Raw genomic sequence first — 24,454 nt, 5'->3', positions numbered from 1 at the left:
TCTTCGACTTTTCACTTTGTCTTAACAAAGTTTTTCCCTTGACTTAGTTAAAAAAAACATTTAGAAAATCTTGTGTAGTATTTAGCCATTCCTGTATTCAGGCATAATCTAGTGGGTGTTAATCACTTCTGTGATGGCTCTATTGTATGTACATTATGAATCTCAAACTTAACCTCAATATTTGTGTAAAAATAACAGATTGTAAGTGTCGAGGACAGCCCCCCACGGTCGGTACAGTTCCACTACCATATGTTGGAGACCACCCCCAGCACCGCAGAGGGAGAGGGGATCCAGGAGGGAGGGGATGATCCCAACCCTGTCACCGCCTTCATGAAGGCTGGCAAGCTGGTGCCACTCAACACGTTTGCATTCACTAATGGACCTTACACTACCATTTACGGTGAGTATCAGATGCCATGGAGAGTGATGGCATATAATTTACATTATCTGCTATCACCGTTCATGTCATCTGATATTTGTTTAAATAAGTGATTGTGATGTTTGATTTTACCGTGTCTGTATATCACTTGATAAATTGCCTCATAAATGTCAACTATAAAATGATTATTTTTTTCCTACCTTATCATGAAGTCATATGATATAAATAGTTGTATCCAGTTTATTTAAATTTCTATTTTTAGATTTTTGAAAAGCGTTGTATTATGTCAAAGAGTAACAATACAGATTTGCTAATGTTGTGTATATTAAAATTTCACATGGACAAGTCACGTGAGGTTATATAATAAGAAATAACTCATATTGTGCTATTTATTTTAATTTAATGTTCACAAGTTATTAACAACCCTATGTTAAAGTAATATCTTTTTTCACGGAAGTGACCTGCTCATGTTAGAAAGTATTAGAGTAATCCGGGCCCTGGACTGGCTAAATAATCTTTAATTCTGTGACAACTATACAATTAGGATTACTCCTAATATTCACCTGGTTCACCATTGCCCTGGTCCTATGATGACTCCCATCCTTGCTCACATATATAAGCCCTATGGCTTTATGCAGAAACATGTAGCCTGCTAGGGTGAGGCATGTGGCCCACCCTGGACCTGAGGACCAGTTAGGGCAAAAATACTTGTTACCTGTTGGAGCGAGCATACACTAATTGTTCCACTGTTTCAGCTTCCTTGGGCCAATACTATATATTTGCATTTGTTTTATCCATAACACTCCTTGTTTACTCTCAGTGCTAATTGGGATGATAGTTACTACTAAGCTTGTGCACAGCTTGAAAAAGTCATGTTGCTTGGACTGTCCAAAATGATTTTTGTGTATCCCGGCTGGGTGCTTGTCCTAGTTTATCTCTGTATTATACAGAATAATGTTAAGCAATCTATAATTATTGCACATGGCACCTGTACTTTAGTTGTAATTTTGATGCAAACTTTGTTTCAGATGAACCAGAAGAGGATGAGGTGGAGAGCTTCCACAGAAAAAGAAAGGTAATGGTGATTGTTTTTTTTAATTAAACTTAATTAAGAGATGACGCTTTACATTGCACTTTATCCTGGGAAGACACTGGGAATTATTGTTGATACATACCTGGCATGCATATGTTCAGCATCTTTGACTCATAATTTGACATCATTATATATCACTAGTTCAGAAACCATTTGAAATGGATATATAAAGATGTCAACACTTAAAATCTGAACTATGTTCAACATTCATTGGTTCAAAAAGAAAGGTACATTTTCAAAAGGTTATGATCAACGTAGATTGTATATTATGCAAACAGAAATGTTGAATCAACAGTCACTGTCACAGTTTTATCAGTTTTGTGACCAAAGGGCATATGTTGAGCCGTTGCGATGAAAATGTCCCTATATAATGTGCCGGAGCTCAAGGTCCCAATGCATTTTTCTTGATCTCAATGTCTGAAACATTGTGTTGGAGCTCAATGTCCCCATACATTGTTCTGGAACTTTATGTCCCATACAAAGTGCCGAAACTTTATGTCCCATACATTGTGCCGAAACTTTATGTCCCATACAAATTGATGGAACTTTATGTCCCATACAAAGTGCTGGAACTTTATGTCCCATACATTGTGCCGAAACTTTATGTCCCATACAAAGTGCTGGAACTTTATGTCCCATACATTGTGCCGAAACTTTATGTCCCATACAAAGTGCTGGAACTTTATGTCCCATACAAAGTGCTGGAACTACATGTCCCATACATTGTGCTGGAACTTCATGTCCCATACACTGTGCCGAAACTTTATGTCCCATACACTGTGCTGGAACTTTATGTCCCATACACTGTGCCTCAAATTTTATGTCCTATACATTGTGCTGGAACTTTATGTCCCATACATTGTGCCGAAACTTTATGTCCCATACAAATTGATGGAACTTTATGTCCCATACACTGTGCTGGAACTTTATGTCCCATACATTGTGCCAAAACTTTATGTCCCATACAAATTGCTGGAACTTTATGTCCCATACAAAGTGCTGGAACTTTATGTCCCATACATTGTGCTGGAACTTTATGTCCCATACATTGTGCCGAAACTTTATGTCCCATACATTGTGCCGAAACTTTATGTCCCATACATTGTGCCGAAACTTTATGTCCCATACAAATTGATGGAACTTTATGTCCCATACATTGTGCCGAAACTTTATGTCCCATACAAATTGCTGGAACTTCATGTCCCATACACTGTGCCGAAACTTTATGTCCCATACACTGTGCTGGAACTTTATGTCCCATACACTGGCCACATTTGGCCACAATTGAAAAATCATACTTTGGCCTTGACTGACCCACATTTTGAGGGGGTTTGAGGTAGGTTTTATACATCCTAGCCCATGAAAGGATAAAAAACTTTCAGACTGGGGGTATTTTTGTAAGTCTGTCAGGTTAGACCAAACACACTATTCATTAATATTGTGACCTTATTGCCTGATTTGTAACTGACCACTGTTGGTGCTGGAAGAGTACGTTGAGCCATTGGGAAAGAAGGTTAAGATACCACTGTACATTGTACTGGACTTGTTCATGTGGTTTTATTAAGATTAAATTTAAGATAAATTTTCCTTTCAGTTGTTACTGGGGGAGTATGTTGAGCCGATGGGAAAGAAACTGAAGACATCTCCATACATCGTGCCAGAGCTTGTGCATGTGGTGGCCGCATGTGAGGAGAAACTGCCATTCGTCTTCCTTGGACATGAGGTTTGTACATTTCACTTAATTGTTAACTTTGCCTTAATTCAAACATTTGTTTACTGTGTTTTCGTTATTTGGTTTTGCATAAGAGGTTTATCTTATGACGAAATTGATACCTTTTCATTTATACCTTTATACTACATTAAATAATATCAAAATTCAGAGTCATTGTCACTTTCTGATTACAGCCCCAAGAGTTTTTGGCCATGACAATGTTTACTGTACCCCTTCCTTCGAATTTGTTTGCAGTTGAAGGAGAATAAAGTGTTGTGCACCAACATACAGGTGGACAAACAGGCCATGGGCTTTGTAATGGATATTATTATGTAAGTACTCATGCTACAAACAGGCCATGGGGTTTGTAATGGATATCATCCTGTAAGAACTCGTGTTACAAATATCATCTTACAAGTACTCATGCTACAAACAGCCCATGGACTTTGTAATGGATATCATCCTGTAAGAACTCGTGTTACAAATATCATCTTACAAGTACTCATGGTACAAACAGGCCATGGACTTTGTAATGGATATCATCCTGTAAGAACTCGTGTTACAAATATCATCTTACAAGTACTCATGGTACAAACAGCCCATGGACTTTGTAATGGATATCATCCTGTAAGAACACGTGTTACAAATATCATCTTACAAGTGCTCATGGTACAAACAGCCCATGGACTTTGTAATGGATATCATCCTGTAAGAACTCGTGTTACAAATATCATCTTACAAGTACTCATGGTACAAACAGCCCATGGACTTTGTAATGGATATCATCCTGTAAGGACTCGTGTTACAAAAAGCCCATTGGCCTTGTTATTGATATCATCATGCAACTACTCATGTTACAAACAGGCAATTGGCTTTGTTATGGATTTTTATTCTGTACATACTCATGCTACAAACAGGCCATTGGTGTTACTATGTAAGAACTCCTGTTTCATGTTCACTGTAGACCATGTTAATTATGCATGTACATTTGAGATGGATCTCTATTTTGAAGTATTCCATTGTACATGTTAAACTATAAATCATTTGAGCAATAAATACATTGAATGAAATCACTGATGATTTTCTAAGGATTTGGGTAAGCATTGCATTGAAAAGCTTGTCCGTTGTTGGAAGAAAAAAGTGTTGCATTTGCATAGCCCTTGGGTCATTTGTGTCACAAGCCATAGTTCAAAATGTTTTCAACATATTCACTTGAAAAATGTACGACACCAATGACAATACATTTGGGAAAGTTTATAGCCTTTTCTCCGATAATTATTGATTTATACCCCTTTGCAAAGGTTAAAGATGGACGAGTGTTGGCATTCGTTTGAAGGGCATTTATTGTCATGTATGGTGCGAATTGCTAGATGCTGAAAATAGAATTGATGAAACTTGTGAAGATTGTGGCATGTTTTATGATATGCTATCAAATATAATAGAATGTCTGAAATGGAATTATTGTACCAGTTTGTTGGATTTAAGTTAAATGTATTGTACATTTTCTGTGCAGGTTCCCTGATGTGGCTGGTGTGAGCAAAGAGGATTGTGACACATTACGACGCAGTCTTCTCTCCTGTAAAATTCGCATGGTCACCAAACCCTTCAGAACCTGGCAGGTCGAGGTGAGACTTTAGTGCAGTGTTATGTGTCTTGTTCCTGTCTTTGTTTCCCAGTTGTGGCCAGTTTTAGCAGAGAGGATTATAACACTGTCCGCACTTGTGTTACTTCCATACAAAGGTATGGTCATATGGCTTTATGGAAGTTAGTATGGTTTTTCTAGATTGTTTAAAACCAGCTAGTATTTGCTATCACCGTTTGTATCAATGTTAATCATACAACAACATTTTAATTCTCCATCATTGTAACACTTTTACAGGGAGATCAACATTTATCTGCATCAAATCTGCAATATATGGTCTCTTGTTGCAGTTCCTGTTCACAGCGAGTGGTCTTGATACTCGGACAGACACTGAGAGCGGGCCCACCCAACGGGTGTTCTGCTCCTACCAGATGGATGGCGGGGCAGGGAAGATGGTCACCGACCTCCTCAACGACTGGGCTGCTATGTGTCACCTCTTTTCCATTGTCTACGCTTTCAAACACTTGTACTCAGGTATTGATGTTATTATAATTTGAATAGATATATGATTTCAAGAAATTCTGTTTATCAAAGTAATTTTTTAGATATTGTAATAGTTTTAGTGTGGCATGCTCCATGACTCTTCCAAGTTAAGCTCAAGAATAGTTGATAAAAACAAATAAGTGTTGGCACCAGCCTGTTGGGCTCTTGTAAAGATAATGTGGGTTTTTCAAGTTTTGCATTTTTCTCAAATCGATTAAGTCATGAAAAATCAAAACTGAGTGTAATGTTTGACATTGATTATTCAGTAATGGTGTAGTTAATGTTAAGCCTTGCAAATTTGGCAGGAACCTTTAATCGTCAAAAGATGGATCACTTAAAGTTAAGACAATCTACAGTCCATAGTTCCATTTGTGTTATATTTGTATTTTGTTTCCTCTCAGACACACAGACAGATCTTCGGAGCATATTGCAGATCAAGTCTTACAACTATAAGAAGATAACTCTCCAGTATGGCATGGCTTTTTCTAGTCTGGTAAGCTATTGTTAGAAATATAGTTCAAATTTTTGTGACCTGTTTATATAGATTATATATATAGTATGGCTTTTTTTTGGCTTGCACTCCGTGATAAATATCCCGACACACTTTATAACTGCTATGACATCTCTAAGTAGGCTAATACTGGCATGCGGCATGTCATCAAACTTGACTGTTGGAACTCAGGCCACAAGTGGCAGTTTTCATGATATGTTATTTGCTTGGATTATGCGTTATGCTGAAATTAAAGCTTGTTGGAATGCCAGCTCATTATTGAAAGGAACGACTTCACTGATAACCAAAACTAGTCCTGGGGGAATCATTGGTTTCAAGATATTTTAAGACATGTAACCAGTGACAAAATGCACATATTGTTTAACAAGGCCAATAACCTTAGCTTTGATAATAATCAAATTATGCCGCTTGATAGATTGAAAAGGGTTGTTAAACAACTTTTTATGTGAGTAACATGCATGTTATTATACCCCCCAAAACAAAGTTTGGGGGGGTATACTGGAATCGGGTTGTCCGTCTGTCTGTCCGTCTGTCCGTCCGGTTTTTTTTGTCCGGGATTCATCTTTGTCGTTATTGAACAAATCTTTTTCAAACTTTAAAATATTAATGACCATGATGTAAACCTGTGCCTCCGTGGATTTGGTCAGAGTCGCATGATCCTGAGTGGAGTTGTGGCCCCTTAATGAGTTAAATTGGGCAAAATTAGCTTTGTCCAGGATTCTTCTTTGAAGCTATTGAGCAAATCTTTTCCAAACTTTCAAATATTAATGGCCATGATGTAAACCTTTGCCTCCATGAATTTGGTGGGAGTCACATGATCCTGAGTGGAGTTGTGGCCCCTTAATGAGTTAAATTGGGTAAAATTAGTTTTGTTCGTCCTACTCCTTCGTCATTTTTGAATGAATCTTTTTCAAACTTTTAGCCATGGTGAGAACATTTGCCCCTGTGATTGTGGTTGGAATCACATGATCACGTCTCCAATTATGGCCCCTGAATAAGTTAAAATAGGCAAAAATTATACAGCTTTGTCTAGCCTAATCCTTGGTCATTTTTTCTATAAATCTTTTTCAAACTTTCAGATGTCAATGACCATGATATGAACTGTTGAATATGTGATTTGGTGCACCTGTATTATGCTTTCTAATGATACCATAACTAAGGCCAGGGCAAACAACCTAGACAGGGAAGGGTTGGGGGGTATTCGTTAGCCTTTGGCTTACAGTTCTAGTTTTATTATGCACTTTATAAAAAAAGGGGCATATATGTTTGCAAATGTAGGATAGCTGGTCTGTCTGTCCATAACCATGGGACTTTAGTGGTACTTTCCCCCTTGATCAGTTGATTAGCCTTATTGTTTTGGGGTCAAAGGGCGCATTGTGTTTGACAACCATCTCTTGTTGTGTATTGATATCCCATATGTTGCTCTCTTCACAGATTCACATACTGTGGAGGTGTGACCAGAAGCAGTTTGTGTTGTCATTTGGTCGTCAAGGTTACACAAGCCCCATGAATCCTCATGTTCCCATGGCAACCCAGCTTCAACATGACCTTAACACTTCAAGGTCACTCTCATATCTCGTACAGGTAAGCATTCTTATCTATGACAGTTCGCGTGCTGTTGAGGCTCACATTTTGTCAGGAAATAACAGGAGCCTATGGAGAAGAATGACAGTTTAAATGCATTTGCATTTCTTGTAGAGCTCTGTAGACTCACTAATTTGGCCAAAGGTAGTTTAAAAAGTAGGTTGTGCACTGTACCAGTTATATTGGGCAGTTGCCAGAATTTTAAAAAAGGCGAATGATTTTTTTATCAAATTTGTTATTTATCCTTGTAAAATTCCTTGTTGGCCAATAAGATAATACATGTATGTTGATGATGAAGTCCCTCTTTCAGCAGATGACAATGTTCATTAGTAAACTTATTATTTGTTATTTATTTATTTAAACTGTTTATTTGTAATCAACAATAACATTATGTAGTTGTTTGTGTTTCCACCTGTACAGATCCTCCACGATACATGGGCCCCCATGAACTCGCTTCACAAACTCTCATCAGCCGTCATACTTGGAGTTGGAACTGTAAGTTGTGTATTTTGCACTCGAATAGTACCGTAATTCACCTTAGAGTTCGGACACTCTAAAAATTCGGACACCCTTAATTATTTTCAAAAATAATTTATTTTGCGTACCTAATTTTCGGACACCCAAAAGACATCAATCATAACTTTCACAGTTACCAAGTTTCACAGACGAAGATGATTGATTTTTATCTTTACTATGCCTGGCTAGATTACCTAACCTTATACACTACTGTGACAAGTAAATGAGTTACTACCCATCCTAAACGATTTATTGCCTGTAGAAAGAGGAAGTGTGAAATATTTATTGGAGGATTAAAGAAACAACAAGGGCAATCAAGAGATTAGGAAAACAAAGACATGACATTTTTGTAAAACGATCTACCAATAAACTTTGAAACTTGTACCACACTTAATAATATAGACTGTAACAAGCAATAATCGCACAGTTATACTTACTGAAATATCAATAAAAGCACATTCAATGATATAGGTTACTAATTAATGTCATGAATTAAAGTTTGAAATGAAATACTTAAGTTACAATCGAAAATACCACATTAATCCTGCATAGCAATATCCATGCTCTCCATGAAATCCTCGTGGGTATAACTGTGAGTTATGTGATGTCACACAATGTGACTGTTTGATCTGAAGCCGATAGAAGGTGTTTATTAATTTCAATGCATGTATAAAATGGTGTTTAATGGGATTTGAATTAACTTGATGAAGGATTTACACTTATAGGCGTAATAAATAAGTTTATGACCACTGATAACTATGTATAAATTAATAAGTGGTAAAATGCAAACATGAAGAAAAAGGCAGGTTTAATATACATGTAGATAAAATGTAAAAATGGTAATTTTCTATGAATTCAGACAGCAAAATTTTTTATTATTTAAAGGTGTATGAACTCTAAGGTGAAATATGGTAATTGAAATTAATATTTGCAGAAATTTTATTGGCTGTATTCAATGATGGTCACTGCCGGTTAATATTTGCAGCACTTTAATTGGCTGTATTCAATGATAGAGACTGCAGGTTGATATTTGCAGCATTTATGGCTGTATTCAATGATAGAGACTGCAGGTTAACATTGGCAGCACTTTAATTAGCTGTATTCAATGATATAGACTGCAGGTTAACATTGGCAGGACTTTAATTAGCTGTATTCAATGATATAGACTGCAGGTTAACATTGGCAGCACTCTAATTGGCTGTATTCAATGATAGAGACTGCAGGTTGATATTTGCAGCATTTATGGCTGTATTCAATGATAGAGACTGCAGGTTAACATTGGCAGCACTTTAATTAGCTGTATTCAATGATATAGACTGCAGGTTAACATTGGCAGCACTTTAATTAGCTGTATTCAATGATAGAGACTGCAGGTTGATATTTGCAGCATTTATGGCTGTATTCAATGATAGAGACTGCATGTTAACATTGGCAGCACTTTAATTAGCTGTATTCAATGATATAGACTGCAGGTTAACATTGGCAGCACTTTAATTAGCTGTATTCAATGATATAGACTGCAGGTTAACATTGGCAGCACTTTAATTAGCTGTATTCAATGATATAGACTGCAGGTTAACATTGGCAGCACTTTAATTAGCTGTATTCAATGATATAGACTGCAGGTTGATATTTGCAGCATTTATGGCTGTATTCAATGATAGAGACTGCAGGTTAACATTGGCAGCACTTTAATTAGCTGTATTCAATGATAGAGACCGCAGGTTGATATTTGCAGCATTTATGGCTGTATTCAATGATAGAGACTGCAGGTTAACATTGGCAGCACTTTTATTGTCTGTATTCAATGATATAGACTGCAGGTTAACATTGGCAGCACTTTAATTAGCTGTATTCAATGATATAGACTGCAGGTTAACATTGGCAGCACTTTAATTAGCTGTATTGAATGATAAAGACCGCAGGTTAACATTGGCAGCACTTTAATTAGCTGTATTCAATGATAGAGACTGCAGGTTAACATTGGCAGCACTTTTATTGTCTGTATTCAATGATATAGACTGCAGGTTAACATTGGCAGCACTTTTATTGTCTGTATTCAATGATAGAGACTGCAGGTTAACATTGGCAGCACTTTAATTAGCTGTATTCAATGATAGAGACTGCAGGTTAACTTGGCAGCACTTTTATTGTCTGTATTCAATGATAGAGACTGCAGGTTAACATTGGCAGCACTCTAATTGGCTGTATTCAATGATAGAGACTGCAGGTTATTATTGGCAGCACTTTTATTGTCTGTATTCAATTTTATTATGTCTACTCTTTGTTGAAATGATGGTTCTCTTGATGTCATGTTTTACTTTTTAGACTACGGTAAGTTTATAATTGTATGGATTATGTTGTGTTTTCAGTCCCCAAAGCAGTCAATCCAGTGTTTCACAGTGATCCCCCAGTCCTCCACCCATGTCAGAATCTCATACAGAAATCAGTATCCTTTACAATGTATCTAGCTAAGTAGAGACAGGAATGTCTACTTTGTTACACTATTGTTTATAAATTACCATGTGGTTGGAATTCCAGACAAATAAATACATAGACATGCATGTCAGACTTTGCTAGTTGAAAAACGTGAACAGAAAGATGTATAATTTTTGGTGTCACTATGGAAGAGAAATGTTTATTTGTTAGATCTAAACATTGCACATCAAAAACAATGAGGTAGTGGGTGGATAAAATCAGAAATTATCAATGTCTGATTTTGTAGAATTTTAATTTAAGGATGATTCCGTGTATAAAGGTAAAAATATAAGGTTTGTTTCGCATAACCTGCCCAACCATGTTTTTCTGCAGGGACTTGCCATCTATAAACCAAATATTTATGTTAATCTAACCTGTTTGCAAATAATAAAAAAAATGTAAAAAAATCAACCTACCTACTGACCCATATATTTTTTATGCCGTAACCAGAAGGAAACCTGGGGTTTTTTTTAAGTTTAAGGGTATGTAAGTTATTTTCTTATGGTTGCTTTAACCTGTCCATTCTTCAAAATCTTAAACAAACAGTTGTTAAGAAAAATGGTTAAAGATCATTTATTGCATGGTTTACTGTTGGTTCAGTTAACAGAGGCCAACAAGCCTTATTTCCCTAACTCTTTCCCCTAGATATTGCCTGGATGTTCATTTCCGCAGTACCAATGTGGTGGCAGTGAGGGACGGGGCCTATAGCCTGTTTGATACCAGTAAGGCTACGGAGGGGTTCACCCCAATACCCATGCTAAAGGTAGGGGTCAGGACCCATTAAATAAAAATGGCTTAAATTTGCTTTATTTTCTCTAAAAGAAACATTTATCAGTTTGAAAGATTTATCACTGTGACATAGTAAATAAAAGCTTCAATGATTGTTTGTTCAGGCATTCCTGGGCATGTTTGTGGACGAGTCAGTGACGGGAGGCAACCTGCGACGTCGGTCCACGACAGAGGATGACAATCCACCCTCCCCTATCGGCATGGACAACATGGACGTGTTCAGTATTCCGGCATCCCACCAGGCTACTGGATCACCTGGTGCAAGGCAAAGGGCAGATGTGAGTGATTGTACACACATTGTTTTGAGCTGAGTTAGAACCAGATATATAAATGCATCTTGTCACCTGAATGCAATAACTCATATCTGCTTTAATTTATATATGCTCTTATTGAGTTGTTGCTCTACCGTGATGATGTATTTAGAATGTAAAACTGTGTGCATAGGTCATTGTTTTTGAAGACAAAAATGTAAAGATAACTTGTTGCTTAATGATATTTTAAAACTAATTATGTAGACAGTTCTGATACCATTCACATGTGCACAAAAAATAACTCACAAATGTTGTTTTATATCCCAGGGCATTGCCCCTTCACCTTCGACCTACATCGGCACACCATCACCTGGTGCCCTTCTAGCGACAGGCTCCCCGGGCAACCCCCACCTGCATGTGCCATCCCCAGGGTCATTCGTTCCTGCCCCATCACCCTCCTCCCTGGGGATACACATGCAGTCACCGGCTTCCTTCATCAGCCCACAAGGTACAAAACAATGTCATGTAATAGTGTTCTGTAAAATGCTTATCAATATGTGAATAAGCTTTCACATTGCTAAATGATATATGAAAAATCAACAACATGACTAAATAAGGTACGACATGGCTAAATAAAAAATGAAATAAAGCTACTACAAAGCTAAACAATATATTAAAAAGCTGCCACAAAGCTATTAAACAATACATGAAAAAAGCTTCCATATATAAACAATTAATGAAAAAGCTACCACAAAGCTAAACAATACATGAAAAAGCTTCCATATATAAACAATAAATGAAAAAGCTACCACAAAGCTAAACAATACATGAAAAAGCTTCCATATATAAACAATATATGAAAAAGCTGCCACAAGACTAAACAATACATGAAAAAGCTACCACAAAGCTAAACAATACATGAAAAAGCTTCCATATATAAACAATAAATGAAAAAGCTACCACAAAGCTAAACAATACATGAAAAAGCTTCCATATATAAACAATATATGAAAAAGCTGCCACAAGGCTAAACAATACATGAAAATAATCCCACATGGCTAAACAATAAAACTTGTGTATAAGAACAAAAAATGTTAGAATATATTTCAGCTGAATTCACATCAGATAATGGCTGCCTTTTTATTTAATATCTAAAATTAATTTAATTATTATTAATTCAAATGATAGTATGTACTAACCTTATAATCTCCAGGTGTTGGAGACACAGGATCCCCATACCCGGGCAACCTGGCCATGCCATCTCCAGGCCAACGCTCCAACTGGCCCAACTCCCCATCAGTACCAGGCCCCTCTCCAGCGTCCCGACATGGGGGTATGGCTCCATCCCCTGGCTATCCGACTCTACATTCACCACAAAATGCAGGCAAGGATGACCATGGCAAGGCTTCAGGTACAGCCAGTTAATAAATGGAAACGGTTTCCGCAATGAAATGATCATTGGTAATTTGGAATTATCGGATTATGCATAATCAACAGTGATTTCTTTACATATGTTTATTGATTAGATGAAAAATATCCTGACTGTCTATAGTTACAGTGAGGCTTAGAATATAGATAAAGCTTTTAACGAAATTTTGAAATTTATTTCAGTGAATAATATTCTGTGAAATCATTTTTTAAATTTTATTTATAGGGCATTAATATTTGTGGATCTTGTGTATAGATTTAACTGCAAAATTAGAATCCAGACAAAATATTTGTTCCAACATGTGTTCAAACTCAATTAACAAATGTCACAACCAAAAAATGGCATGTTGCATTGTTCATCGATATTTAAATAATGTCCCAAGAAGTATGTTCTGGTATATATAATTTTCTATGATTAATGAACATCATTGTTAATCTCTCGAAATGTGGCGTGTCATAATGCATGTGACTGGCACGTGGTGAGGTGAGAATGCAGACTATTTTTCGGCATTAATGAAATTTGATTTCTAATTTTTTCATGAAATATATAGAAAGTGTTCATTTTCTGAAAATCATGGATTTCAAAGTAGAGTAACAATTATGTTAGAAGTGAAAATGTTAATAACGTTTAATTTCTAATATAACTTTTTCAGTGATGAGCCCCCCCTCACGTATTCTGCCCCAGCGTCAGTGGGCAGCATCCACCCCAACCCTCCTCTCCCACGAGGCATTTGACACCCTTCTTAAGCCCACCCCAATCCAGCAGCTACCCCTACACATGCCTCTCTCACCCCTGGAGAGGTTCCTGGGCTGCAAGTTCATACGGCGACACATTGTGCGGGCTATTAGTCAAGAGAAGCATGTGAGTTTTCTTATTGGCTTTTTGCTGTGGCTTCGCTCTTTGTTTAAAATAAAAATTGCCTTGACTCTCAGAAGCACCAATTACACCAATTTTCTAAGTATGAAATGTTTGTGATCAATTTTACATTATTTCTTAAATCTATGTTAACATTCATTCATTTTTGAAAGATCATTAGATGTATTACATGAAATATATATATCATTCATAAACAAGAGGAAAACTTCTGTATTAGTGTTGGATGGAAAATTGTTGAAATGAAATTTGCAAAAATCATTTCCTATGTAGCACAGATGCACCGTGTTCAATGATATTTCCCTCAAGTTCACTGTTATCCTATCCCACAGCTGACCACCTTGCCGACAAATGAGCTAGGAGTGAGCATGTTCAAGGGTGAGACGTTACAGTTCCGTATCTCCCTCAACACAACATCATTACAGACTCTACATATGAAGATACAGCCTCTACCAGGTAGGTCTTCTATAAAGAGTCGTCAAACATGACCTTTTGGGTCAGCGTTGGTCCAACTACAGGGCTTTTTTCTTCACTATGAAGACTTATGCACTTAATAAACTAAAACAAAACAGAACTGTATTACATATTTCTCTTTTATCTCGCTTGTGTGTGGAAACAACATTATAGTGGTTATTTAGGCAATTTACTGCCACATGTAGCACAGTGGGTTAGGTTTACATCATTTCACTTCTAGGCTTGTCTGTCAAAGGGGATGTGGGTGAGGGTCTTGCTTGGGGTGTTTCTATTTAGTCTCTAAGAATATTAGAAACGATTTTTTGCTGAAACCTCTCAGATGAATATTTGTTAATAGCCGTTGGTTTTTTGTAAGTGGATCATTCAAGTGTAAGAACCAACCATGGAACTAAACTTTGTTGGTCTGCATAAATGAAAGCACCTTGTTTCAATCCAAAGGATCATTTTCCATTCTTCATAATGTCCGTTGAATAAATAATTTGAACAATCTTTTCAATGCAGAACTGATAAATTACATCAACATAAGATAATGTGATCAAATATTTCGATTTGCACTTCATTTGTTTATTATCTGTTTTTGAAAAGAAAACAGTCAAAGTATTGTTAAAGCCTTGGTGTTGTTGGCTATGGCGTTATTGTGTGACTCAAGAACCGTTTAAGATATTAAAATGAAACTTGGTACTCATGTACCCATTTTGCCAGAGACAATACGCATATTTGTAGCAAGGTTATTATTGGCCTTTGCTTTAATAATTGTTATGATCTTTGTTCAACTGGAATAAACAACAGATGGGCGATGGCATTTGCTCCATGGCACTCTTGTTTCCCTCCATGTTTTGAATGTATAAATTATTATGTAATGTTTTTAATTGTTTCCAGAGTACAAGGACCAGTGGACTCCTGAGGAGATACAGCTGTTTGAGAAATACTTTGACTTGAAGGTACTTAAAGGCTCTTAAAATTCTCAGTTTTGTGAATTTATGTTAAACTGTTAAAGTTAAAGTCAACCATTGTACTTTGGAATTGAACCTTGGGATACCTTTTATGTTTTTAAAACACCAGCAGTTCATACTGCAAACTACATATGTTTAGTAGTTGTGTGTAAAAAATGTAATCAAAATTATTAGTTTTTGACTTGTACAAAATGTTTTTGCAGATTATATGCTTGGATAAATAATACTCCTAATTCCATGTTAAATAAAGGGAAAAATAATAAAATTAAAAGAGTTTTTTGGCTGGAAAGAAAAGATGTGTAAAGACAATAATCATAAGTTATCAACTAAACCTATTTTCAAATTCTATCTCCCCCTGCAGGTCGCCTGTCCACCGTACAAGTCCAACTCCCTGACAGCGTTTGGTCGGCTCCTCAAGGCGAACATCAACATTCTAAAGGATGTTATACAAATCATGAGGCTTGAACTGGTAATGTGACTTTATTTTGGTTATATGCTTTAACTTGAAGCTTTATATTGAGGCAATTGTTAATAGCATTTACAGTAGTCTCTTCATTGTTATGTTTTGGTATGGTATATATGTTTGTTATTTATGTCGGAAAATAGTGCATTGATATCATATTTATACCCGACTTTAAAGATCCTTGTATCTTGTAAATAAACATTATTGTATCTTGTAAATAAAGACTCTTGTATCTTGTACCGGTAAATAAAGACTCTTGTATCTTGTACCGGTAAATAAAGACTCTTGTATCTTCTATCTCATATATAACATGTGACCACAGATTGCTTATATTTCAATGTTTGTAGATATGTAGGTTAATGTTTGGTCTGAGAATACCATTTTTTTGTTTTGATTCATTATAAGTTGAGAACTTAAAAGCAAAACAACAAGCGTTCTAATATGTTGCAAAATAAATAAGTGTTTTGTAGAACGAACACTAGTTTTCTGACCACCATGATTACTTGGTGGTAGAGCTTACACATTTGATAAGAAGGGTTCGAGGTTCAACCCCAGACCATACCATAATTACATAAAGACATTATAAATTGGTCCCGTAGCTCCCTTACCTTAAATTACGCTTGGCATTAGAGGACAACTTTAAAAAAAAAAACACAAGTTTTGGTTGCCTCACATTGGGATGCAGAAATAATGCAGGCAATGGGTGTGGGCAGACCTTGATAAACTTGAAGATACAAACAAACACTTGTTTTCCACCCTCTCCATGTAGATGCCAAGCCAGGACCGTTCCCTGAAGTGGTCCATCCAGCTGCTGCTCACTGTGCCCCCAACGTATGCCCACATGGCCCCCGCTGGCACACCCGCCATTGTCGTTGTCACCAAGATGATTCTTATGGTTTGTTTTAAGATTATAACCATTTGAATTATATTGCATATAGCCTCTTTAATAGAATTCTTATTCATGGATCAAGAATATTTCTATTCATGTCATGAATTCAAAACAAGAAATTGATACTTGTGAATTTGCTTAAATTTGCAACAAGGAAAACAACTTTATTATACTTATTTAAACAAATTAAAATTAACATTGTTGAATATTTTGATCTTGTCAATCTCTTAGTGATAAGTTTGTAGCTAATGTTCAATATTGTGATTCCAGCTGCAGTTGACCCAGATACAGCCACCTAGCCAACCTGGCCAGCCTCAGAGGGAACCAATTAGCATCACCATACCTCTCCTTTACAGCATACAGGTAAGTCTGGTTTGAAGTTTTTGTTACTGGTCACATACTTCAATGTCAGACAGACATGCACAGTTGACCCCAAGCCCATCCGGCCAGCCTCAGAGGGAACCAAGTGTAGCACTTCCCTACAGTATACATGTTACCACATTTCTGGTCACATGAAAAGGGGAGAAGGCTGTAATTCGGAAAGAGATGCAAATTTCTTTAAAAGTGACAACTATTAATGGATAAACCAATCTATCATTTGATTAATGGGTTCACCATGCTTACATTGAATTTATTAATACACCAACCTGTCATTGGATTAATGTATATACCAAACTATCATTTGATAAATTGATACACCATATTATAATTGTATTAATGAATGCATCAAACTATCATTGGATTAATGGATGCACCAAACTTGTATTGTATAAATGTTTACTCCAAGCTATCATTGAATAAGTGGATACACCAAGGCAACATTGTATAAACTGATACTCTAGCTATTATTTGATTAATTAGCATTTTAGCTACAGGGTTATGGGAGGGTACTGAACCATCAAATATTTCCTTTGCTTTGATTAAAACTTGAAATGTGATTATAAATTTAAACAAACTTTACATATTAAGTAGTTGAAACCTAATATTACTACAAAAAAGCACAACTTCATAATGCTTTCATTAATCTTTGCTCAATAAAATATGCCCTTTTAGCCCTTAAAACCCTGTCCCTGTTCTGCAGCACCTGGCCTGGCCCCAATTTCTCGAAACTTCTTAAGCTTAACAGGCTTAAGTCGCTAATTTCAATTAGCCAAAATACATACTAAAAATGGATTTTGATAAACGAAAATGGTTTATTCTGATAATCATACAGATTATTCCTACAAAAATTCTAAAATTTCTTGAAGAGGTAAATATAACACATTTTATAGAACAACAGAATAGGGAGATTAGCTTAATCCTGTTATAAAGGACTTTAGAAGTTTCGAGAAATTGGGGCCTGGTCCGTTTTAAAACTTGGCTTTAGCCCTGGATTAATGGATACCGGTACACCACACTATGATTGGATTAATAGAGACACCAAACTATTGTAGAATTGATGGATACACCAAACTATCAATGGATTAATGAATGACCCTTGATATCATCGTATAAATGGATACACTAAACTTTCAATGAATAAACCAGACTTACCATGGTTGTTACTTGCAAGAAAACAAAATAATTCTGGCTGAGGGCATGTGTCATACAAACCCTGACCTAGAGATAGCATCCATTATTTGAAGCTTTCCATATTATTGACAAATGGATCATCCAACAAATTTAACTTATTATAGATCAACCAAATAACAAGTATTATTACTTATTTCAGGACAACAACATTACGCTGGTAGAGAAGGGTACAACAAATACAAACCACAATCTGGTGCATGTATCCCAGCACCTGAAGCGCTACATGGACAGCAGGTTCCACCAGAGCGGGGAGTGTGCCATCTTTCCAGCTGTCCGAGATCTCCTTACAAATCTTGTACTGCCTCAGCTGTAGGCTTGTGGGTTACGACAGGACATAATGAGGATGTATCGGAGTTCGTCAACAGACTTCAAATGGGAGAATGTGTCTTGCTCTGGGTCTTGTCGCTCATGTGTAGTGGGCTAAGATGTTATTTACACCAAAAACTGCCTGATGGCTTGTGAGACATAATCATAGAAAACATAGTGCTATTGATCAAATTGTGTTCCCAATGAACTTTCCTTGCCTGATGATAATGAAATTTCCACCAAACCATTCATCTCAAGTCATTTTATAAGCCAATCTCTGTTTCTATGTACGCTGTAATTGTCTGTAAATAAATAAATATTGTCACTCTATGTTCCGTGTTGTATTATCATCTTGTTTTTTGTTCAATTTAGGTACTTAAATAACAGGTCTGAATTTGTTTGTTTTATGAAACATAACTTTGGTTCCGACCATATTGTCTTTTAAAAATGGATATTTTCAAGAAAACGTCATAGATACAGGTTATTAAAAAGGGTAAAGGTAAACTTGGTACACAGGTTTACAATGAAATTTCACATTTGTGAAAAGTCCCGTTACTCTTGGCTAAATTATGAGCTATGCCCCTCTAGGGCAGACTGGCATTTTTAGCATCTGTTTGCTATTGTTTGAAATTAGATATGATGGTATATTATTTGAGATAAGTACCAGCTGGGGTAATACAAAGGTAATCCTGACTTAAGTGAGACTTTGTGCCAAAGGGATCAAAATCATCTCCTTAGCAACTCTTACTACCCGGTAATCTAAATCATACAACCAATAAAAAACAACAACAGGAAAACAAGTTTCATTGTTCAAACAAATTTTATTTCTTAGTTTTAATACTAATTTACATTCAGAAAATTCATAAACTATACTTCAATATAAGCCATTTCATTTACATAATTCTTCAAACAATTTGTAATCATACGGTGGTATAACGATACATGAAGTTCTATGTTGTCATGATGATCATATTGTATATCATTGCTTTAAAAAACAAGATCTCTTACAGATATTTAGACATAGACTTACATTTGAAAACAATATATAAATTTAAAAAAGTTTCAACAAAGACAGTACTACACAATGCTGTATATGAACTATTATACGTAGAAATATAACTGCCCCTTGTCCAGCCTTCTCCGTAACATAAACAGGAGAAACCCAGAGTGGGGCAGGCTATCATCACAGAAATATAAAGGCAGAATGGTACTGAAATGTACCAAATATAATAGGTGAAGAATTTAACATTTGGAAATGAGAACTGTCATCACAATAGTTTGATATCAATATGATGGTAATATCAAGTTAAAGCTTTAACTTTGAGCATTAACAAAGGCTTGACCAATCTTAGAAGAAAGTCAAACAGCAGTCCTTAAATCAGTAGATTAAGATTTTTCCTCACATTTCACCTTATTTTTTGTAAAATAAATAACATCAATTCATTTTAATCGTTGGCATTTTAATACGTTTTATTTATTTTTTAATAATCCAGATTATTTTGAGTCTTTTTCACAACTGTTTAATTGTAGTTGCTATGGTGATGGTTGCTAGGTGAGAGTTGCTATGTGATGGTTGCTAAGAGGCATGTCTAGTCCTCTTCTTCTTGTTGGGGCTCATCGTCCCCACCTCCCTCCTCCCCCTTCTCTTCACTCTCGGTCTGCAAACATGGGAAAACATATATAACTAATAATAATAAAGGGGTCACCATCATGTTTTGAAGCATCCACTCATGTAAGTTTTGTAACATTATTCTATCAATTTAAAACATGGGGATTATAGTTATGACCTTTTAGTTTATAATCTGAATCTGATTATTTCAAGAAATCGTAGACACCACCCAAAGCGAGAGTAGTGTCACAACTTATTGGCTATTTAAAATTGATATAAATGAAATTTGCATCAAACTCAAAGAACAGTTTATATATTTAAAACAGAAAACTTTGAGAAACATAAACAGCAACAACAACAAAAGTTCTGAAATTCAATCTTTTACCACATGCTGACCTAAAACTTCTAAATAAAACCAGATTTAATTAATGTTTTTATGTTACGATTAATATAGTTGTTCAAATATCATGAAATATAAATATATGTTATAATAATGTAAAGTAAACTGAAAATTAAAGGACACATAGTAGGTTTTTGTACTGTAACAGAAGAAGTACATCAAGTTATAAAAGCTTAAGTATATTAATATATTTTCTTTATCTTTTAATCTTATATATTTAAAAAAAGCATTAAATTACCTCAGTGGTGGTGGCTGGTGCAGCCTGTGGCGCAGCCGGGGTATCTACGGTGACCTGTGGTGTACCTCCTGATGCGGTCTCTGGCTTTGACTCCTCCACAGGCTTCTGTGCATCCTCAGCAGGCTGAGCGGACTTCTCCAGGCGCTCAAAGAGCTCACGTCGCTTACTAACCACCTCGCGCAGAAGACCATCCAAAACAAGTCGGCCCTTTTCTGATTTTTCCAGCTGGTCTGTCACTCGGTCCATCAGCCATGGCAAGAATCCCTGTTCAATGTCTACAAGAAAACAATAGGAAGTTACATGGCTGTTGAAAGTTTTATTTGTCAGTATATATAGTTATATTAAAAGTTAACTTCTTCAAACTGTCACAAATAGAATAACATTCGTACAGCAAAATATGAAATCATTTTAACTTTACAGAAAAACAAGAATACATCTAATGCTATTTGTTTTACCAGTAGCAGTTTCGGCCTTTTCAAAAAGAGTTTTGGTCGATATTTTTTTTATTTGACGTTCAGCTTATATTATTTTATATGGGTCACAAGGAAAACCTACCCCTCTCCACAGGATCGTAAAAGTATCCATTGTCGGAGAGTGTACCGAACACTGTCGGTACAAGGTCGGCTAGGTAGCTTTGGGCGAAGGCACGGGCAGCAATCTTCTCTGCCGTCTCCTTCTCCTTCCTCAACACTTCTCGCTGCTGTTTCATACGACGCTCCTATAAAGTAAATATTAGTGTAAATGTTAGTTACATTTGCAATGCATTTATTTTTCATATTCATTGCATTTACATATCAACAAATTGATATGCTGCCCCTCACATTGCAAGTTATAATACAATCTAGGTTGCTACTTTCATCCTTAAAAACAACTATGACATTATTATTTGAAACATGTAATCCTGCTTTACCTTTAAAAAATATTATCAAGTTTGTAAGTTGTCAGTAAAAGTTGATTTAATAAAAAAATCAAGTCTTCTTTTAATAAAAATATTACTAACAGATAACTGAATAATTCAATAGTCAAAACAAATAACAAGTAAAAATAATTTGTAGGGTGAAGTGAAAAAAGCTCTAAGTAACATTAAACATCGAAACTTTGAGTTTGAAACCATGTCTATATATTGTACAAGCCTAAAACACGCAGCATACCTTCTCCTCGCGATGCCTCCTCTCCTGTTCCTCGAGGCGCTGCTGCTCCACAAACTCTGCATTGCGGAGCTCCTCGAATGCGCGCTGCTGGGAGCGCAGGTTCGCTAGCTCTTCTTCTTCCATTACTTCCAGCAATGACTGCTCCACTGTCTTGCCAACAAGCACCTCCAGGATTGGCTTCACCTCGATGTCAAAGTCAAACAACTGAAAAACAAAGGAAGTTCTGGTATAGGTAAAGGAATACATTTTGTAACTAGAAAGACATCTCATGTCATGACATCATGTTCATATTGAAGAAGTTATAAAAAATATTGATATTCCAACCGTGTTTGGAATGATTGCTAAAAAACTCTTCTATGTTCAGTATTTCAAATGTTAATTCTCTGAGACATTGTAACAAGATGTTCAATTAAACCATTTGTGGTTAAAATGAATCACCAATTATACATATAAAAATTGTTTGATTTGCTCAAAAAGCATTGTTTATTTTGACAACAGTTACTGTTATTTTCAACTGTTTAAACATTTCATGACTTACATCTCCATCCAAAATTTGAGTGGCGGTATCTTTTCCAGTTTTGGCAGGTACAAACATTGGTGAGGGAGGTCTGTCCAGGAAGGCATCTGTTTGAATTTCAACATCAGCTTCCTCTACACGATCACTAAGTTCTTCTAAATAAAGCTCTGTTTGTACATCTATATGTTTCCTTCCTTCAACTGGTTCAGGAGATCGTGGTCGAAGCTGTTCCTTCGCTCGCTTCCTGGCAATGGCACGTCTTCTGTTTTCTTGCTGTCTTTGAATTTCAATAGGGTCCGGCTGTGCATGCTTAAAATGCAAATTAGAAAAGTTCAAAAGTGTTCATTAATGCATGATCATAATTTTATTGAAGCCTTTTTGTATTTTACAAATGCAAAAGCTGGAGTGACATCTCAATCTTACTATAATATGTCTACATACATATGTTAACCATTATCAAGAACTTTTTAATTAACTTATAATATTATTGTTCAATGTAACACAGAGAATAATGCACATACAGGTACATGTTTTCATTTAGATCCAATGAATTCCATTATTACAAATGTTATTTTTACAGTTGTCCTGTTAATCAAAGGAGCATTGCAAATGAGGTTTCATTTGATTATATTAAGAAATATAAATTACAGTTGGAATTAGGCATCTTTCAAGATTCTCATTGCTAATGGGCCTTAAACATGCAATCAATTTATGTGTTTTATGAAACTTATACTACAATCCTGAATAAAATTGGTATTCTACTCACTGCCGGTAGTGTGTGTTGGGCATAGGTGTTGCCTCGGACAATTCTTCTGTCATACATAATATTTCCATACTGTGGAGCATTTGTTTCACTGAAAAAGTGGAAGTTAAAAGGATGTCATGATCTATATTTCATATAAGAGCAATTGAAACGTTTATTCAACATGGGATTCAATTGTATGGACAATTTTTTTTTTTGGTCATTCAAATTGGATTTTAAAACTAAAAATCTAAATCTTAACATACCAAAATGCCTTTGAAATTTGACCTTTTTATCTAACCAAGAAAATATTGTATTACTATTTGAGTATACTTTTGTTCAGAGCATATTAAAATATCCATACTCATATTCCTGGGGTCCTAAAGGGTCTCTGTATTTTTTTCTCTGTGGAACAGCTCTTGGTTGACTTGCAAATGTGTAGGTCCCGGGTTGCTTTGGTGGTGCTAGGGCTGCCATTGTTTAGTTTTTAATCTTATGTCACTTCAAGCGTAATTAAAGGTGTGAACACATGTGAACCCTGAAATATAAAAGTAATAGATTGATTCTTGATTTCTTTTCACTGAAAATTTCAGAGAATTATAATGATCTAGTTTTTACGCAATAGACTCAATTTCTACATGCACACACCAAGACAAATGTAGGCTTTGAGTTTGCTTGTACAATATATAATTATTCATGAAGGTACAATGAATGTGTGTAATTGGATTCTACATTGAGAAAAGGCCTATCTATACTCATAATACTGTACTCATTACACATTGAAAAATGTTGTATACAGCTATTATTGTATTAAGATAAGATGAGATTTATTTTGAGTCTGCAAGATAGCAACAAGTACTACATAAGCTCGTGTGAGCTTTTTAACTGACTATTTTCCCATTCAGAAACGTACATACATGTAACCATTTCTTTATCAAAACCAGTTTCCGCAAAATTCCAACAAATTGAATTCTCGTAATCTTGAAAAACATAAACTTATATCTCACTGACAACAGATACATAGAAAATGAAAGTTTAAATAAATATGGTCATATGTTTATAATTAGTTTCAGTTTAAGTTTAAAACATGCATCGAAAACTTACCGGGTAGTAGTTTCAAATCCTTGTTTTCAGGAAAATATTATGCGCCAGGTTGCTTGGTGACCTAAGTAAACAGTTTCCGGATAGACTGGTCTGTAAGAAATACGCGCATGATAAAGTATCGAAAAGAAACTTACAAGCTGCTATTTTATTTCATTGAGAATGTTTGATGTTGTTAAAGCTGCACTCTCACAGATTTACCATTTTTACATCTTTTTTATTTTTTGTCTTGAAATGAGCAAGTTTTTGCGTAAATATCTGCAAACCAATGATATAATATTGCAGATTTTTATATTTTCG

The 24,454-nt window shown here is 35.7% G+C and overlaps 2 protein-coding genes across 3 annotated transcripts in view; one reads left to right on the top strand and one right to left on the bottom strand.

Annotated features, from left to right (window-relative positions):
* The window catches only part of LOC128238683 (mediator of RNA polymerase II transcription subunit 14-like), a 39,204-nt gene extending 20,478 nt beyond the window's left edge, over window positions 1-18,726 (top strand). The window contains exons 17-37 of one of the 2 annotated variants that reach the window (XM_052954821.1): window positions 199-400; window positions 1,408-1,454; window positions 3,067-3,195; window positions 3,439-3,515; window positions 4,697-4,808; window positions 5,116-5,299; window positions 5,710-5,801; window positions 7,254-7,403; window positions 7,824-7,898; window positions 10,292-10,368; window positions 11,043-11,160; window positions 11,291-11,464; window positions 11,765-11,945; window positions 12,651-12,821; window positions 13,519-13,727; window positions 14,072-14,195; window positions 15,093-15,154; window positions 15,528-15,635; window positions 16,399-16,524; window positions 16,789-16,881; window positions 18,230-18,726. In XM_052954821.1, coding sequence (XP_052810781.1) covers window positions 199-400; window positions 1,408-1,454; window positions 3,067-3,195; window positions 3,439-3,515; window positions 4,697-4,808; window positions 5,116-5,299; window positions 5,710-5,801; window positions 7,254-7,403; window positions 7,824-7,898; window positions 10,292-10,368; window positions 11,043-11,160; window positions 11,291-11,464; window positions 11,765-11,945; window positions 12,651-12,821; window positions 13,519-13,727; window positions 14,072-14,195; window positions 15,093-15,154; window positions 15,528-15,635; window positions 16,399-16,524; window positions 16,789-16,881; window positions 18,230-18,403 — 2,685 coding nt within the window. In that variant the 3' untranslated portion in view covers window positions 18,404-18,726. Of the gene's footprint in view, window positions 1-198; window positions 401-1,407; window positions 1,455-3,066; window positions 3,196-3,438; window positions 3,516-4,696; window positions 4,809-5,115; window positions 5,300-5,709; window positions 5,802-7,253; window positions 7,404-7,823; window positions 7,899-10,291; window positions 10,369-11,042; window positions 11,161-11,290; window positions 11,465-11,764; window positions 11,946-12,650; window positions 12,849-13,518; window positions 13,728-14,071; window positions 14,196-15,092; window positions 15,155-15,527; window positions 15,636-16,398; window positions 16,525-16,788; window positions 16,882-18,229 lie in introns of both variants that reach the window. The other variant, XM_052954820.1, reaches the window with a different exon arrangement.
* Window positions 18,727-19,193: 467 nt separating this feature from the next.
* Window positions 19,194-24,237, bottom strand: LOC128236765 (radial spoke head protein 3 homolog). Its single transcript, XM_052951868.1, has 8 exons — window positions 24,158-24,237; window positions 23,418-23,591; window positions 23,078-23,165; window positions 22,333-22,620; window positions 21,795-21,998; window positions 21,199-21,361; window positions 20,644-20,918; window positions 19,194-20,054 (listed from the first exon to the last, which is right to left on the bottom strand). The coding sequence occupies exons 2-8, from the start codon at window positions 23,528-23,530 to the stop codon at window positions 19,986-19,988; spliced, it is 1,200 nt and encodes a 399-aa protein (XP_052807828.1). The 5' UTR covers window positions 23,531-23,591; window positions 24,158-24,237; the 3' UTR covers window positions 19,194-19,985.
* Window positions 24,238-24,454: the final 217 nt, after the last annotated feature.

This window comes from Mya arenaria, chromosome 6 (genome assembly GCF_026914265.1).
Source record: "Mya arenaria isolate MELC-2E11 chromosome 6, ASM2691426v1".
Lineage (NCBI taxonomy): Eukaryota > Metazoa > Mollusca > Bivalvia > Myida > Myidae > Mya > Mya arenaria.
Note: the sequence above shows the minus strand (reverse complement) of the source record. Positions and strands in the feature narration are given on the sequence as shown.

Bases quoted from the DNA above. Each gene is read 5' to 3' on its own strand.
- LOC128236765 (XM_052951868.1), bottom strand. From the start codon at position 23,530: ATGGCAGCCCTAGCACCACCAAAGCAACCCGGGACCTACACATTTGCA. The intron at 22,621-23,077 runs GTGAGTAGAATA...TTGCATTTTAAG, and splicing joins CCCAACACACACTACCGGCA to CATGCACAGCCGGACCCTAT. The intron at 20,919-21,198 runs GTAGGTTTTCCT...GTTTTCTTGTAG, and splicing joins TTACGATCCTGTGGAGAGGG to ACATTGAACAGGGATTCTTG.